Source organism: Hyaena hyaena, unplaced genomic scaffold (genome assembly GCF_003009895.1).
Source record: "Hyaena hyaena isolate Hyena2069 unplaced genomic scaffold, ASM300989v1 scaffold_760, whole genome shotgun sequence".
Lineage (NCBI taxonomy): Eukaryota > Metazoa > Chordata > Mammalia > Carnivora > Hyaenidae > Hyaena > Hyaena hyaena.
In genome coordinates, this window is record NW_024081391.1 from 532,746 (window position 1) to 549,160 (window position 16,415).

The following is a 16,415-nucleotide window of genomic DNA, read 5'->3' on the forward strand; positions in this document are numbered from 1 at the left end:
ACTTCAGACATGGGGGTGAGGACACCTGGAGAGCCCCCATAGGCTTCCCCTCCTATACTTGTGCAGGGTTTAGTTTTGAGGGGAGCTGAGCAGGGAACAGGCTCCATCACCATATTAGTCATGGGTTTTTCTCTGAACCAGCAGAGAGTCTGGGTCGGTGGATGAATATTTAAAGCAGGGTGTGTTAAGACGGGGTGTGTTGGGCAATAAAAATGCAACTCTCTTTCTATCCATTGAACGTGTAATGTTAAGGGTACATTCATTCACTCATTAAGGAGCAGCTGGAGCTGAGAGCTTTTTCTCTCTGACAGATGTCTCTAGAGCTGGCTTGGAGCCATATTAAATTTCTCCACTGGGCTTCTTCCCCAGAAGTAGTGCACACCTCAGTTTAACAGATGTTTATCATGCACTCACTGTATGCCAGGGGCTGTATCAGGCTCACAGATGCAGAAATAGTTAAGACTTCATCCCTGTCTACAAAGACCATGCTCTTTTCTTCCCAAAGGAAATGTAACCAAGTAACAATTAAAAAAAAAAAAAAGTATGCATCTTCCAATCTCCTCATGCATCCCACACAGTAACTATATGATCAGTCCTTGCTTCATGAGCATCCCCAGTTGGTGGAGACTCTTCTTAAGGATGGAGTTAGTGGTTTAGGGAGCTCTGTTCATTTTTCAGGGAGAAAATGAGGTATAGGATGGAGGCAGGGGCTCCCATCTGGCCAGCCTCTCTTCTCTGGGTCACCTCCACACAAGCCCATAGAGACAGAAAACTCCTTCCCACCACCTCTACATTTTCTGCCTCCAAGTCTCAGTCCCTGCTCCCATAGTCTCAGCCCATTCCTTCTTGTTGTGTTCTCAGTAGAGGTGAAGAACAGCAGCTCTCGCAAGATTATAGAACGTGCCAGTAAGCCCTCAGTGATCTGGGAGAAGGTCCTGAATTAGGAAATCCTTCAGATGTTGTAGCACACCGATAATGCAGAATTTCTAATATTGGTGAACAAGCAAAGCATAGTCAAGAACAGCATACCATTTCCTCCTCATCACTTTGCCCAGCTTCTAAACAGCAAACCCTGATGAGGAAACTGAGCTGTGGAGGAGGAGATGACCGGCTCAAGGCCACAGGGCAGGGAAGTCACCGGCAAGTTCCAGCAAGACCTCAGACTCACTCTTCCAGCTGCTGGCCATGACTCTGTCATCCCTGACCCAGAGGGACAGGGAGGCACAACTGTATGCATCCATATACATGGTCCCTTTCATCCTCACTCTGTCTCTGCTCCTCTTTTTTGGGACACTTCTTAGACTCAAAACACAAGTTGGTTCATTAGAACCCAAGAGTGACACTTCTAGAGCCCTGTAGCTAAGCTTCTCTTCAAATACATGATATATTAGGACCTTTCACCATTTCTCAGAGCTCCTATTTCCCTGCTTCTGCCAGAACCATGGGGCATTTTCATCTCCAAGCATGTCTACTTCTCCCTAAAAATCAGAATATTCACAACACCTCACCCTCCCAGAATATCCTCCTCATTCCCATGCATCCATGCATCACTACAACTATCCCCCTGTGGAACAGCTCTTTTCTGCCAAGATGGTGACTTTTTAAAGCCTGATCAAGTACACCACCTCTAGAAAGCCTTCCTTGGTTGCCTCTGCCTTAATCTAAGTATCCTTTTACTCAGTGTGACAGTCACCTCGTACGGAGGCAGTTTCCACCTATGCCTCAAAAAGGAAGTAGGTTCATGCTCTACACCACCAGCATTGCCTGACCATGCTGGGCACTCAGCACATGTTCCCCGTGCAGCACCACCAACAACAAAGTGAGCACAACCCAGCCATTCAAGGGTCTCTAATGTGGAGCAGGGTATCAGATCAGGTGCAGAAATCTAACATGGCACAGCAAGACTCCAAAGTCCGCTGGGGACAAGGATGTCATTCTAGTTTACATAACTTTATCAATGCCAGAGATGTGGGCCAGGAGTCCACTGATGGTTGGCCTGGAGTTAGAAGCCAAGGATCTGTTAGGTGCATTCCCTACTACGGAGTGCAGACCCCCGTTGGGATCTGGGACCCACTCATTCCTCAACCTGGCCATACATGTATCGAACACTAGGTGGCAGCAGCCGCACGAAATCTCTGCTTCGCAGGAACTGCAAGGTTCTAGGCCTCCAGGTAGAGGGGTGCAAGTCGCGCTCCCAGAACAGGCTAGCGTAATCACACTGTCCTGTGGGAGAGCCAGTCCCCACTGCCTGTCCTGCTGGAGATGGGAGAGAAAGCGGCTGCAAATTAACAGTTCTCACGACCCACGCTCGCCAAATGCGTTTGGGCCCGGTTCTGAACGCTACAATGCAGAGGCAGTGCGGTGAAAAGAACGAGCCGCACGCAGAGGATTCGAGAACCGTGGGGGGCGGGGCTGTGTGGGAGTTGGCGGACAGGGAGGGCACCCACCACAGAAGCTGGGCTCCCGCCACCCAACGTGCACGCCCCTCCGGGCACAGGCTGCGGCGTAGCTGGCCACGGCGCTGCAGAGACAGTCTTTGCCGTCGGAGCAGGAGCAGACGTCATAGCGGCAGTTCTGCACGTAGGGCACAGGGCTCACGGCGCGGTGGCAGGCTTCGAACTTGGGGGACGTCAGCAGAGCGCACGCCTGTTCCGCAAACCTGGCTGCGGCGGGAGAAAGAGCAGGGTACGGGCCCGGCCGGAACCCCGCCCCCGCCTCCCGGAGCCCCGCCCCCGGAGCCCCGCCCCCGGAGCCCCGCCCCCGGAGCCCCGCCCCCAGACGGCTGTGACCAATCCCTCTTGATATATCCCAACCCGCTTCTCCCCGGCAGCGCGCGCTGCCAAACAGCTGGAAGTCACTGCGATTCTTCTTCCGCAGCCAATAAACTTTCCAAATTATGTTTGGCTGAAATACATGATAAATTGCATTTCCAGAGCACACCACCCACGGACAGACCGGAGAAATAATTCCATGATGGGTTGGATAAGAGGGGGAAACGAATGCAGGGCTGAAATGATGTCACAGATCAATCTGCAAATAGCCACCCCAGTGCAATTATCTGCCAATAATGTTAATTCTGTGCGGCTGCTGCTCCAACAGCCTGCGAAGGTCCAGGGGCAGGAAACATGTATATCCTAGTCTTTCCCAGGGTTTGGCCCACGGAGGGTGCGCGATCAAGGGACTTTGAAGAATAAATGACCCAGATGCAGATCATCAAATGCTGATGGTAAAGCCAAGTGCCCCTGTCCTCCAAAAGTGGGTGCACTGGTGCCCTGGGAGCCGGGAGACCTCAGGGCTCCTCCAGGGCCCCTACCCCCAGGCTTACGTACTCAGGCGCGGGTTGAGGCTGCAGGGATGGCTGTGCGGCTTCTGCAGGTCCTCACAGTCCGCGTGCAGCTTCCAGGCGTTCCCGAAGTCCTCCACGAGGGGCTCCACCAGGCCCGCGGGCGTGAGGAAGTCGTCACCCCTGTCGCCGTTGTAATTCCCGCACAGGCCGCACGTCTTCCCCTCGTAGACCGGGGACAGCTGCAGGGAGAGGCAGACCACCTTGGAGCCCGTGGCGCCCAAAGCAGACACAGCTTCCAGTCGCTTAGGAGATGATTGTAATCAAAAAGAGCTCCCCGGGTGAAAAATAAATACGATTTTAATAAACCGTAGCCAAGCCAGAGGCTGCAGAAGGAAGAAAAGCTAACTGTAGTGTAAGTTTACCATTAGCAACAACCCTGCTCTTGAATGGGCCTCAGAGAGCAGCAGTCTTGCCCTTTAGAGATCTAGCCACTTAAAGATGGCAACACTGAGTCCCAGAGAGGAAAATGGCTGGCCTTAGGTCACAGAGGTCATGGCCAGCTGGGACCAGTAGCCAGGTTGAGCGCCAGTCCAGGGAGATCTATGCCACCCTTGCCCGTCAAAGGAGATGCCATAGCCCTGACACCCATGGGAATCAGGTGCAAAGTCAACACTTCTTTACTGAACACTTATAGCAGTTACATGTGTGGGTGAAGCAGACTGAGTCCATTATGGTCCAAAGACCACAGACAACCCCCTCCCATCTCAATGTGACTCACCCACTGAGTGTCATTGGGGAGAAAAGACCATGAGCCAAGGAGGACTCTGGGTGGTGTGATCAGAGGAGGTAGGGTCAGCAAGGACTCTGGGGCAGCCTACTATGGGTGACCAGGATGGTTCTGGGGGTCAAATGCTAGGCCATCAGCATGTGGCTTGTTCTCCATCCTTCTGAGCCCAAACTGCATACTCATGGACAAGTTGGGGAGTTAAACCTGCCTTTCACACTTTACAGCATGGGGCAGCTGCTGGTTTCTATTGAGAGGGTCCTGATTCAAAGATGGAGCCCCGGGCTGGGATGCACAGTCCTGCCTCCTGCTCTGAATGTAATTAACATAGCCCAATGACATCCCTGTGTTGAAACCATCATGTACTAGAACTGAGCTCCTCTGGACCTATCTTGGAATCCCTTCCAGCTTCCAGCTATGACTTCACAGGATGCAAGGTGAACAATCTAGTGGAAGGTTCTGGGCTCATATAAAATGTACCCAAGAAAATACCATTAAAAGAAAGAGTATTCTCTTAGTAAAGTAACTTATTCTTATAAATTTCAAGTTTGGCCATACTAGGCACCCAGGCTTTCCCTGACCTCCCTATTTATAATGTAAATGCTCTGACCCTGGCACTTTTTGTCCCTTTCTCTGCTTTATTTATCTCCTCAGGGTTTCCTTCTAATATATGATATAATTTACTGGTTTGTTTGGTTTATTGTCTGTCTTCCCTGGTAGAATATAAACTAAATGAGGCAGGGATCCTTGTCTGTGGTGTTTCACTACTGTAGCCTTCTCCTCTAGAATGGTGCCTCTGGACACTCACTAAATAAGTGCTGAACAAATGACTGAGCAAGTACGTGAATGAGTGAGGTTGTCCTGAGGACACAGGCTGAAACATAACGCCCGCAGTCAAGGCCAGCCCTGAGCTGAGCAGCGAAATTGGTGATATCGTCACTCCCTCCATCTGTGCCTCAGCATGCTCTCTTCCCTCCTCATTCCCAGACCCTGAGTGCCCCCATTCTCCCACAAAGTCCCTCTGGTCACCTCCAGGCCCGCCGCCACACTATCCCTACTAAGGCAGTATCTTCCTCTATCCCCTGGGTCTCCTTGGCTTGTTCCAGAGGTAGGATCAACCCTCAGATCAAGAGCACCCTTTCTGTGACATGAGAGATTACAGAGAAGGTTGGTATGGCCAATGGCTGGGTGGGAGGCACCCTCCTTGAAGACCAGAGTACAGGAAGTGAGTTAGACAGGGTGGGGTCAGGAGACCTGAGTTTTGATCCTCACTCTGTAACCAAAAGACTATGAGACCGGGGTGAATTCTTTCTTGCTCCAGAAATGATGGATTTTATTTGTAACTGCAGAAGAGAGGCTGACAAGAAGCTCTCCAAGATCTTCCCGCCCTATGGTCTGTGGTCATAAGGTTTATTTTTTTATAAAGGAAAGAAAGTCACTGATTTCGAATTCTCTCTAGGACTCTAAGACAAGGGAAAGAATGTGGTGCCATGAGAACACAGGGAACGAGGACCTCATCAGGAATGCCCAGATGCCCATTACAGGGTTATACCAAGGCCCTGTGGCACACAGGAACCCCGGACATCAGAGGGGACTCTCCAAGAACCCTAGGAATGACCTAGGGCAGCAATTCTTCAACTGAGGTCTTGGGACCCATTGGGGCAGGGAGGTCCCTATGGCCCTTTCAAGGTGTCCACGAGGCCAAAACTACTTTCCTAATCATACAGAGATGTTATTCAGCTTTTTCCCTCTCATGTTCCTCTAAGTGTGCAGTGGAATTTTCCAGAGGCTACATGACACATAATGTTGCAAAAGATTGAATGCAGAAGGAGATGTGAGACTCCAGCTGTCTTCTATTAAGCCAGCCATTAAAGAAGTTGGCAGAAATGTAAAACAATGGTATTCTTCTCACTACTCTTTTTTGTTTTGGGAAATATTGTTATTTTTCAAAAAATATACATTGTTTATATTAACATGTAGTGGATTTATTATTGTTATTTTTTTGTTTAGGGTTTTTTATTGAAGTGTAATTAACAAGCATTGTTTAATAGTTTCAGGTGTATGATATTATTATCTCTAACTTAATTACTAACATGATAAATATTGACAGATACAACCTCTGTAAAAGATCTTTGGATCTTCAATAAATTTTAAGAGTGCAAAGTCATCTGAAGACCAAGAAATGAGAAGCTCTGGTCTAGCAGGAAAGACACAGCCAGAGAGCTGATCCGGCTCTGCCCCCAATTATGGGTGCAGTGCTGGATACGTGTCCTGACTCACCTGAGCCTGAGTGCCTTCATTCATAAAAATGGCAGTGACAGCCACACTGCCCACCTGCTCTGGGAAATTTCCAGCGAAAGATAGATAAAAGAAAGCCCTGTTGAAACCAACGGATTGCTACCCAACTGTGACTCTGAGGCTCTGGACAACAAAGGGCAGTGGCCCTCAGACCACAGAGACCCAGGGACTGGGGGAGGGATTTGGCAGTTCCCAGGGCAAATGTTCACGGGCAGTAGGATGGCTTTCTCCCCCAGGGTGCACACCAGGGGATCTCGGCCCTCTTCCCTTGCTGCCCACAGCATGCACTCCGTGAGAGATACCCCTCCTCCCCAGCTTTGTTGCAGCCAAGAGGCTGGGCACCAAAAGGCTACCTCCTAGCCCTTCAGGGGCCAGCCCAATCTGGAGGGCCTAGGGGTACCAGAGCCCCAGAAAGGAGAACCCCCAGGGCAAGCAAGGGCGGTCCAGACAATAAGCACCAGCCTCTCATAAACAAGAGAGGCCTGTTTCTCATTCTGGGGGTGTAGGGCCTGGGAATAGAGGAATTCTTCTCCCACTACATAAAGCCAGAGCTCTACCAGAGCACAAGAGGAACTTTGTAAGGTCCAGGCTGCGGGGAGGCCATGTTTGGGAAGGCACCTACCATCACCAGCAGCCTCCCACGGCCATCCCAGTCCATCTGCAGGTCCTCGCCATAGCTGAGGCGCACAGAAGCCATCACGGTGTGCTGGATGCGGAGGTCACCTGGAATGGATCAGGGACAGGACTGAGATGGGGAGGGGGCAGGGTGGTGACGGGGAGAGACAGGGTATCTCACAAGGGACTGTAACAATGAAATCAAGGAGTTGGGAACAGATGGGGATGTCCATGAGGCTTAATGGGTCTCAAGAGGAAGGATAATCAGGATGCAGTACCAATAGGATTCCTACAAAGGTGTCCCTGTATCCTGGCTGTAACCTGACTTCATTCTACTGCCAAATGAGGGCGGCAGAGGCTCCTGCGTCCTTGGCTTCCGCTGCTCTGCCTCCCATTGATCCCCTGACCCCTGAGCATTCCCCAAGCCCTTCTGGCCTTGCACCCCGCTTCTAGGCTGAGATACTCAGTCCTCACATCTGAGCGATGCTGTGTGCAGAGTTGAATACAGAAGTTGTCATTGGAGGTGAGGTCAGAGACATACCTCTTGCCCTAGAGGAAGGTATCTCATGGGGAGACACACAGCATTAAACACACGTGGACGTGCTGTGGGCAATGCCAGGATAATGAGCCACAGAGTCCATGGAGGTTGTGGAAAAGAAGGAGGAGGGATCTGAGAGTCACTTTTAGGGTAAAGGTGGCAATTATGCTGCTCAAAAGGGTGTGGTGCCAACTGGCCAAGTCACCGGACTGGTTGGCTCTTCCCACCAGTCACGGGACCGCCTGGCTTAGACCAGACATCCTCTGGTCTGACCCATGGCCAGCCACCCCCAACCTCTCCACATCAGCCTCTGTTCCTTTCCCAGCTCAAAGGAGAACCCCAACCTCCATGCCCAACCTTCAACTCGCCCCTTTGGCTCAAGCCAAGTGAAAACCTACTTGGTCCCTTTCCTCCTCTATGCCCTTTCCCTGCTGGGGACCAGCTTCCTTGCCTCCAGCCAGCTTCCTCCACTCCTCCTCCTCCTCCCAGAAGCCTTCCTTTCTTGCAAGGATGCAAGTCGAGGATACCCACCCCTCCCCTCCAAAGCTAGCTTTCCTCACAGGAGAGGTGGGCAGTGAGCACTGCTGAGGGGCCAGGGTGCTGTGAGGTGAGCTGGACCCGCCCCAGGCCTGGAGGAGGGAGCACACCTTGCAGGAGAGGCATCTGGATGTCCTGGCCATCCATGGAGACTCCTCCCCCATGCTTCAGCTTCACAAGGCTGTTGTGCAGACCAGGCAGGCGGACAGTGGCGGAGCGGGTGCAGACAGCATCAGGGTCATCAGCGCACTGCCAACGGGGGCACACAGAGTGACGTCACCACATTCCAGCCCAGGTCCCATTTCCCCAGAGAAAGAGCACAGCCCCACACAGCCTCTGGCCTTCTTAGGAGAAGCAGCTCCATTCTCACAGAGAGGTATGCCAGAACATGACCCTGAGCCCAGCCCCCCAGGTTGGGCCTTCCCAGTCCTGGTCTGGTCTTTATAAAGGACTCTGGGCCTCTGGGTGCCTTCTTGGGCCTATGGTTCCAAAGCCAGTACAGGACTTCAGTCCTCAGGGGGGAGCCCTGTGCCCTCTAGATTTCCCCTCCTTGCTCCAGTCTGGAGCGTCTAGCTCAGCAGCTCCTGAAGGAGACAGGACCACCTTGCCCCCACGGGCAGGAAGTCAGAGCTTCCTGACAGGTGCAGGCAAGCTCACCTGGACAGTCTCTATGACAACAGAGAAGGTGTGGTCCTGGCAGTCCTGAGTCAGCAGATACTGGCAGACTCCACTGAAGGTGAAGTACCTGTTGTCAAAGCTCTTGAAGTGGGATTGTCCTGTGACGAGACACTCCCCTGGAGGGACACAGAGGAGGAAGGTAAGAGGGGAGTACGTGCGGAAGCTCCTTGGGGGTGGCAAAGGTTTGCACGTGCAAACCAGGCACCCCGCATGGAAACGCCAGATGCACTTTCCCCACACCAGTCTGAAAATGCCTTCCACAGGAGGACTCTAACTCAGGTCCCTCTCCTCAGGCCGGAGAGGTCACAGCCGGATCTGCAGTTCAATGCCTCACTTTATGGAAGGGACAACTATGGGAAGTGACAGCCACATGCAGTCAGAGGCAGTGCCCAGCCCAGAACTGGCAGCTCCTCATTCTCCGTTCACTGTGGCTCCCAGCCCTTCCCCACAGCCGCCCCACAGGACCCGGTTCTGCTGGGGTCATTTGCCGCTTGGTTAAGTGACAGGCCTTTCTCTCTGAGCATGGGTGTCATGGGGGAGGCTGCAGGGCACAGCCCCACCCAGGAGAGTCCACTAAGGCAAGCAAGAAGAAAGGCCAGCCCAGATGGGGGACAGAGAAAGGGTGAGGCGAGCATTCTCCAAGCTCAGCAGGGCAGAGGCCAAGCAAGGCTCCATCCTCGCCCTGCAGCTGAGGGGCAGCCCTAAGGCCTCCTCATGGGCAAGTCTCCTGTTGTGACTTCAGTTGGGGCCAATGGGGGGCCAGGAGGCCATCTGCCCATGATCTCACCACCACGCAAGCCAGCTTCCTAGCTCAGACTGACGCATGTGTGGGTGGGTACGAGGACACCCCTTCCTTACCCCAGAACTCAGAGCCCTCAGCTCACCCTCCACCTGAATCCCCCTCCAACTTCCCCCAGACACAGTCCAGCCATGCCACTGGCCCAGTGCACCACAGACCAGAGATCACACATCCTGGCATGTGTCCAGGCAGGGGGGACCTCTGCCAATGTTTCCAGTGATTCCCTACAGGCCCCGCCCCAACTCAGGGCAATCCCAACTCCAGGGCCCACAATGGACCCATTGAAGCTGAGGCGTGGATCTGGATCCCTTCCCAAATCTCTTTTTATGTATTTCCTCTCATGTGCGCCTTCTACTCTTCAGACAAATAAATATACACACATACCATGGCCATTCTACAGATAGGGGGCCCTCCTTCCCACCCAGTCACCCTTGACCTCCAAACAGAACAGACACCTGTTCTCCACAGCACTAATCCTGTCTAAACTTGAAGTTCCCCTTATGAGGATCTTATAGCCAGTCCCACCTCGACCCGTCCCCAGGGGCTGATGCTGGGCTCGGTCGCACGGTCAGGGAGTTCCCAGAGACCGCAGGGAGATCCCAGCTCCCCATCTTCCAAAGACAAGCTCCATAGCCACCCCTCCCCTCCTTCTACCTCCTGCCTGCATTTGCACTGAAGGGTACAGCAGGCACAGCTTTGGACCAGGTGTGGCTCTGCCTTTGGTATATGTTGGAAGGCAGGGGTAAGGGAGAGTAGCCTCAGGTTACTGAGTGTCCTCTGACTAGTCCCCAAGGCAGCTGACCCCTTCCAAACTGGCATGGACCAGGAAGATACACTCAGCCCAAAAGAAATTAGAAGAAAATAGGGAGGCCCCAGGTCATTACCAGCATCACTCTCTGCAATAGTAAGAAATATGTACTTGGTCTTTATCCCTGACTCCTGACACAGAGCTCCTAAAGCACTTAGAATTTCCTAGGTGACAGCAGCATCTTTTTTTCTAATGAAAGCACTCTTGGTGGACCCCTAGATAGTTTCAGGATGGGGGCTAGTCACTGGAGAGACGCAGACATGATGAAAGAGCTGGAATTTTCAGCCCCACCCTCCAACCTCGAGGGATGGGAGAGAGACTGGGGATTAATAATCCATCATGCCTGCATAATAAAACTTCCATTAAAATCCCTAGACAACAGGATTTGGAAAGCTTCTGGGTTGGTGAATGTATCCACACACAGAAGGGCGGCACACCCCAATTCCGTGGGGACAGAAGCTCCTATGCTCAGGATCCTTCCAGACTTTGCCCTACGCACCTCTTCATCTGGCTGTTGATCGTAGCCTTGATAATATCCTTTATAGTATAGTAGTATAGTAATAAATAGTAATAAAAAGTAAAGTGTCTTGAGTTTTGTGAACCATTCTAGGAAATTATTGAACCTGAAGAAGGCATTGAGGGAACTCCCAACTTGTAGCCAAGTCAGACAGTAGCAGGTACCGTGAGAACCCAGTACTTGTGATTAGCATCTTAAGTGAGACAGTCTGGTGGGACTGAGCCCTTAACCAGCTGGGTCTGCACTGATTTGCGGTTGTTAGTGTCAGAACTGAATTGCAGGACCCTCAGTTGGTGTCCAGAAAGTCAAAGAATGGGTTGGCTTGGGGGGAAAGCACACAAATTGATGTCAGAAGTCTTGTTAGTAGGAACAGATCACGTCCTCCCACTGCACTGGCCCCAAAGAAGGGCAAGAGTGAGAGTCATTGTTTGTGGAAGGCAGAACAGAATATGCAATAAGGTAGGGCAAGGGTCATCCCAGCTGATGTGGGAAATTCCAAATCCACTGGTGTCACAGGAAAGCCTTTCTCAAATGGCTGTTTCTCAGAACCCACCAGCATTCTGCAGGGTGATATGGCGCTTTGTGTCAAATGTCTTGACCCTGTGGCAATAAAATGGGTGGGAATTCTTCCCCTGACCTTTCTCTGTTTTCTCAGCAGCGCTCTTATCTAAGCATGAAACTGGACTTGTGTTATCTCTGACAAGGCGAAGGAAAAGAGGGGTCAACGAGAGAATGTACAAACATTCAAAAGCAAAACTTCCAGAGCTAGAATCTAATCCTCCGATCTGATTTCCTGCTCTGCCCCCCGCTGGTTTGTGTTCTGAAGTTTCTCAGGAATCCAGAGCCTAAATATTACATTTAGCTTATCGCCTAGGTACAACTGAGGGATGGAGCTGCAAGGTGGGTAAGCTGGGAACACGGCTGGGTAGCCCTTGGCCTTGAGGGCTGGAACATCAGCTAGAACAATAGGCCATGGGGAGCAATGCTCACCTACTCTCTGCCCAGAGCAGGATGGCCAGGACATTCCCAGTCAGCTGGTCAGCCAGCAAAAGGCAGCTCCTAGCAAACAGCTAGCCCACCACCAGACAGGCCAGATGGGCAATAAAAGTTCAGTGAATGGATAAAGAACAGGTGATTCTTAAAATAGTATCAAAAGTATAACAGCCAGGAATTTTTTTTTAATATTTTATTTATTTCTAGGAGAGAGAGAGAGAGAGAGAGACAGCGTGAGCAGGGGAGGGTCAGAGAGAGAGGGAGTCACAGACTGAAACAGGCTCCAGGCTCTGAGCTGGCAGTCAGCACAGAGCCCGACGCGGGGCTCGAACCCACGAACCGCGAGATCATGACCTAAGTGAAAGTCGGATGCTTAACCGACTAAGCCACTCAGGCGCCCCTAGAACAGCCAGGAATTAAAGCAGACCCACTATATAGATAAAGATCCTCCCTGATGGAGGAAAAAAAAAAAAAGGGAAAAAATATCTCTCATCTGATGGAAACAATATTACCTCTTGTAAAACAAACCTTTTTGTGTGCTGGAAGTGAGCCCTCCAAAGGGCTTTTCTGCTCAGGCCATCTGCTTCTATCTTTTTCCATGCAGCCTACAGAAACACTAGCCCACAGGCCTTTACCAAAGCAACACAGACTTCCCCCAGTGTAAGTTTTCACCAAAGCCTGCCTCTAAATCACAGCATAATCTCCACCAAATGCACAGGATGAATTTCTAAGTGCTCCATGGGTACCATCTCATTTACTGCTCCTAGGAGGCGGTGCCCGTGATCCCCAGTTCACAGATGAGGAAACTAAAGCACAGAGAAAAACTCGCCCAAGGCCCCAAGGCGGTCAGACAGGGATTTGAGCACGAACATTGTGTCTGGCTCCCAAGCCCAAAGCACTCACACCACCTATCATCGCCTCATGGTTTCACTCCTGCAGTTTCTCATATGCCTAATTTTGTGAGGGCTAAGCCTGATGTCATTCTGATCCTGGGCACACATGGGTCCATGCCAAGGGACATAGGTACAACTGAATCTGGATATGGAAACTGGGAAGGGGAGCCCTGGCTTCTAAGGGTGGTGCACTGGCCTGTCCTGATGGAGGCCTGGTATGACTCCAGAAACCCAGTATTTTTTTTTTATGTTTTTTTTTTTTTTCTAGGAGAGAGAGAGACAGTGTGAGCAGGGGCGGGTCAGAGAGAGAGGGAGTCACAGACTCCGAAACAGGCTCCAGGCTCTGAGCTGGCAGTCAGCACAGAGCCCGACGCGGGGCACGAACCCACGATCCGTGAATCTTGACCTAAGCAAAAGTCGGACGCTTAACCGACTAAGCCACCCCGGCGCCCCTCCAGAAACCCAGTATTGGCCAGGGCAGGCCCCAGGAGACTTCACATGAACTCGGGCATTCGGATCTCTCAGGCAAGCCCAGGCACCTAGGAATGTATGCACTCACTGGACAGGCATTGGCCCTGATCACTCTCTGTTAGCCAAAGAAGTCTGTCTTCCCTCCTGAAAGCTTCAGAACAGACAGCTTGAATCCTAAGACTGACTCACAGGGCTGTGTTAGAAGGCATCAGAAATTATCCAGAACCAAATGAGTAACAAGTTACATCAAGGTCTCCCCTGCCTCACACCTAAGCCCAAGGTAGGCCGGGCTCTGTCTTACCCTCCTGCCCTGCCGGGCCCAGCCACACCTTGCCTCCCACCACCCCTCCCCTCCCCATGCCAGACACCTCTGAACACGCGCCTGTGTCTCGGTCCTTCTCTGACCCTGCTTAATGAGGCAGCCGTGGCTGTGAGGATGAAAATGGCTAACAGTTATTGAGTGCTTATTGTGTGTCAAGCAACAGCTTCCATGAGATAAACCTGCCGCTATCATCCCTCTGTTACAGATTAGGAAACTGAGGCTGCAAATGATCAGGCAGTTTGCCAGAAGTCACCCAGCTTTATAAGTGGTGGGACTGGAATTCCAGTCAGGCTGACTGAGTGCACAGCCATTCCCTCAGCCCCCGGCAATGCTACCCGTCCGTGCGCACAGGATGGGCAAGTGAGAAGCCCTCCACTCCCACCTGCAAGAGAGAACCTTCCATACTCTTCCATCAGGAGTCTGAAATTCTAACCAGAGCTTTAATTGTTTGAGGAATAGTCCCTGTTAATAGGCATGCTCCTTCTTCGTTGATCCTAACCAAACATTTATGGTTCGATGGGAGCCAAATTAGTAGAGTTTCTCTGGGGAGAATGCTTTGCAGAGGATGGGAAAGGAGGCTTGAGTTTATGGGAAGGGAAGTGTACAGACTATGGGGAAACCACAGTTTTGCCTGGAGCTGCCCTAATTCTTAACCAGAACAGAGGGATGCAATGAGCAATGAAGGCCTACGGAGCATTTAACAGAAGTTCCAGCCCCTCTCTATATAGACTGATGCTCTCCTGGGCAACTTCTCCCTCTCATTCCCCATACACATGCCCTGTACCAGGCAGCCTCTAAGATGCCCCCCTACCACCATGGTCCCACCTCCTATATTCATGTCTTTGTGTGATCCCCTCACCTTGAGTGTAGACTGGACATGTTAACTTGTTTCTAGTAAGTATAATAGAGCAGAAGAGAAGGATGTCACTTTGGAGATCGGGGTTTTAAAAGACCATGGCTTCTGTCTTGACTGCTCTCCTTCCCTCTCTCTGAGGTCACTCACTGTAGAGGAAGCCAGCTGTCATGTCATGTAGCATCCCCAAGGAGAGGTCCACATAGTGAGGGACTAAGGCCTGCCAACTATCACATGACTAAGCTTCAAAGTGTCCTCCTCAGTCCCTATAGAGCCTTCAGATAAGACCACACCCCAAGTCAACAACTTGACTGCAATTTCATGAGAAACCTTGGGCTAGACTCAGCCACACCCAGATACTTGACATACAGAAACTCTAAGATAATAAATGTTTGTTGTTTGCTAAGTTGGGATAATTTGTTCCACAACAATAACAACAACTAGTACACTCTCATCTTATCCCAGAGAATCAAAACCCAGCTCTCTATTTCTTTTTTTTTAAAATTTTTTTAATGTTTTATTTATTTCTGAGAGAGAGAGAGAGACAGTGTGAGCAGGGGAGGGTCAGAGAGGGAGACACAGAATCTGAAGTAGCCTTCAGGCTCTGAGCTAGCTGTCAGCACAGCTGACATGGGGCTCAAACCCACGAACTGTGAGATCATGACCTGAGCCAAAGTCGGATGCTTAACTGACTGAGCCACCCAGGCACCTTCAGCTCTCTATTTGTAAGGCTTACAATGTCAACTCTCCCAGGGACTGTGGAAAAGCCACGGCCTGCTCTTAGCTATAGTAGCAAAGCCAAGTGGATCCCTTTTCAGAACCTTCCCATCAGAAGCTCCACCATCAACCGTCACACTGCGGGCATAAGACAGGCTCACTGCCAGCTGAACCATGGCAAGGAATGGAAATATGCCTATGTGCTGTAGGAAAAAATGGAGCGGGAGATGACCAACTAAACTCTAGTACTAGAAAAAGAGAGTCAGAGCTCTGTAGGAAAAAATGGAGCGGGAGATGACCAACTAAACTCTAGTACTAGAAAAAGAGAGTCAGAGCTGGGGCTTTGAATATACAGAGCAAAAGCTTTGTGATTGTGTTGGCAAAATATCAAACTACTCAGTAGACTACAGAGTTGGCACTGGTTATCTTCCCATCAAAGCACCAAGAAAATTTCTTTCATCCTCAGCAAAGCTAGCTTCAAAATTTTGAATTGAAAACCAGGGAATCGTATCATCTGTTCCAGACCAAGCATTCCATCATGTGCACAGTGAGTGTTCAATTCATTGTTGGATGCATGAATGGATAGATAGATGTTCGGATGGTGGATGGGTTGATGGGTGGATGGATGAATGAATGGATGGGTGGATGGATGGATGGGTAGATGGATGGATGGATGGTGGATGGAGAAACGGATGGGTGGTGGATGTGTGGATGGATGATGGTGGATGGAGGGATGGTGGATGGAGGGAAGGATAGATGGTTGATTGCCTGGGTGGATGGATGAGTGGATGGGTGGGTAGAAGATACTCCCTATAGAAAATGGTAATTAAGAATTCTTAATCTGGTAGTCAATCTGACAAAACAAGGTAAGTAAATTCCTAATTCCATCCATTGTGGCTCACAGATCTTATAAAGTGAATGCTTATTATTTAGATATTAATAGCTTTTTCACAAGTCATTTGCAGTAACCTCTTATCTTTCCAGGGATTCCTTAGGTCTTTCACAGGGTGTGATGATGTTAAATTGGAGCACTGATATCACTGGCAAGAACAATCTTTCGTCCTTCATGCTTCCTTTAAAGACTACACAGAAGAGGGGCACCTGGGTAGCTCAGTCAGTTGAGCATCCAACTTTGGCTCAGGTTATGATCTCACAGTTTGTGAGTTTGAACCCCACGTCGGGCTCTGTGCTGACAGCTCAGAGCCTGAAGCCTGCTTTGGATTCTGTGTTTCTCTCTCTCTCTCTCTCTCTCTCTCTCTCTGCCCCTGCCCCGCTTGGGCTCTCCTTCCTCTCTCTCTCTCTCTCT

At 50.8% G+C, this 16,415-nt stretch overlaps 1 protein-coding gene across 1 annotated transcript in view; it reads right to left on the reverse strand.

Moving 5' to 3' along the window:
* VWF (von Willebrand factor) overlaps positions 1–16,415 on the reverse strand; it is a 138,521-nt gene that overhangs the window by 84,026 nt on the left and 38,080 nt on the right. The window contains exons 11-15 of the mRNA XM_039218403.1: positions 8,716–8,852; positions 8,169–8,307; positions 6,991–7,091; positions 3,330–3,525; positions 2,448–2,663 (exon numbers count right to left, since the gene is read on the reverse strand). Of these exons, the coding sequence (XP_039074334.1) occupies positions 2,448–2,663; positions 3,330–3,525; positions 6,991–7,091; positions 8,169–8,307; positions 8,716–8,852 (789 nt within the window). The remainder of the gene's footprint in view (positions 1–2,447; positions 2,664–3,329; positions 3,526–6,990; positions 7,092–8,168; positions 8,308–8,715; positions 8,853–16,415) is intronic.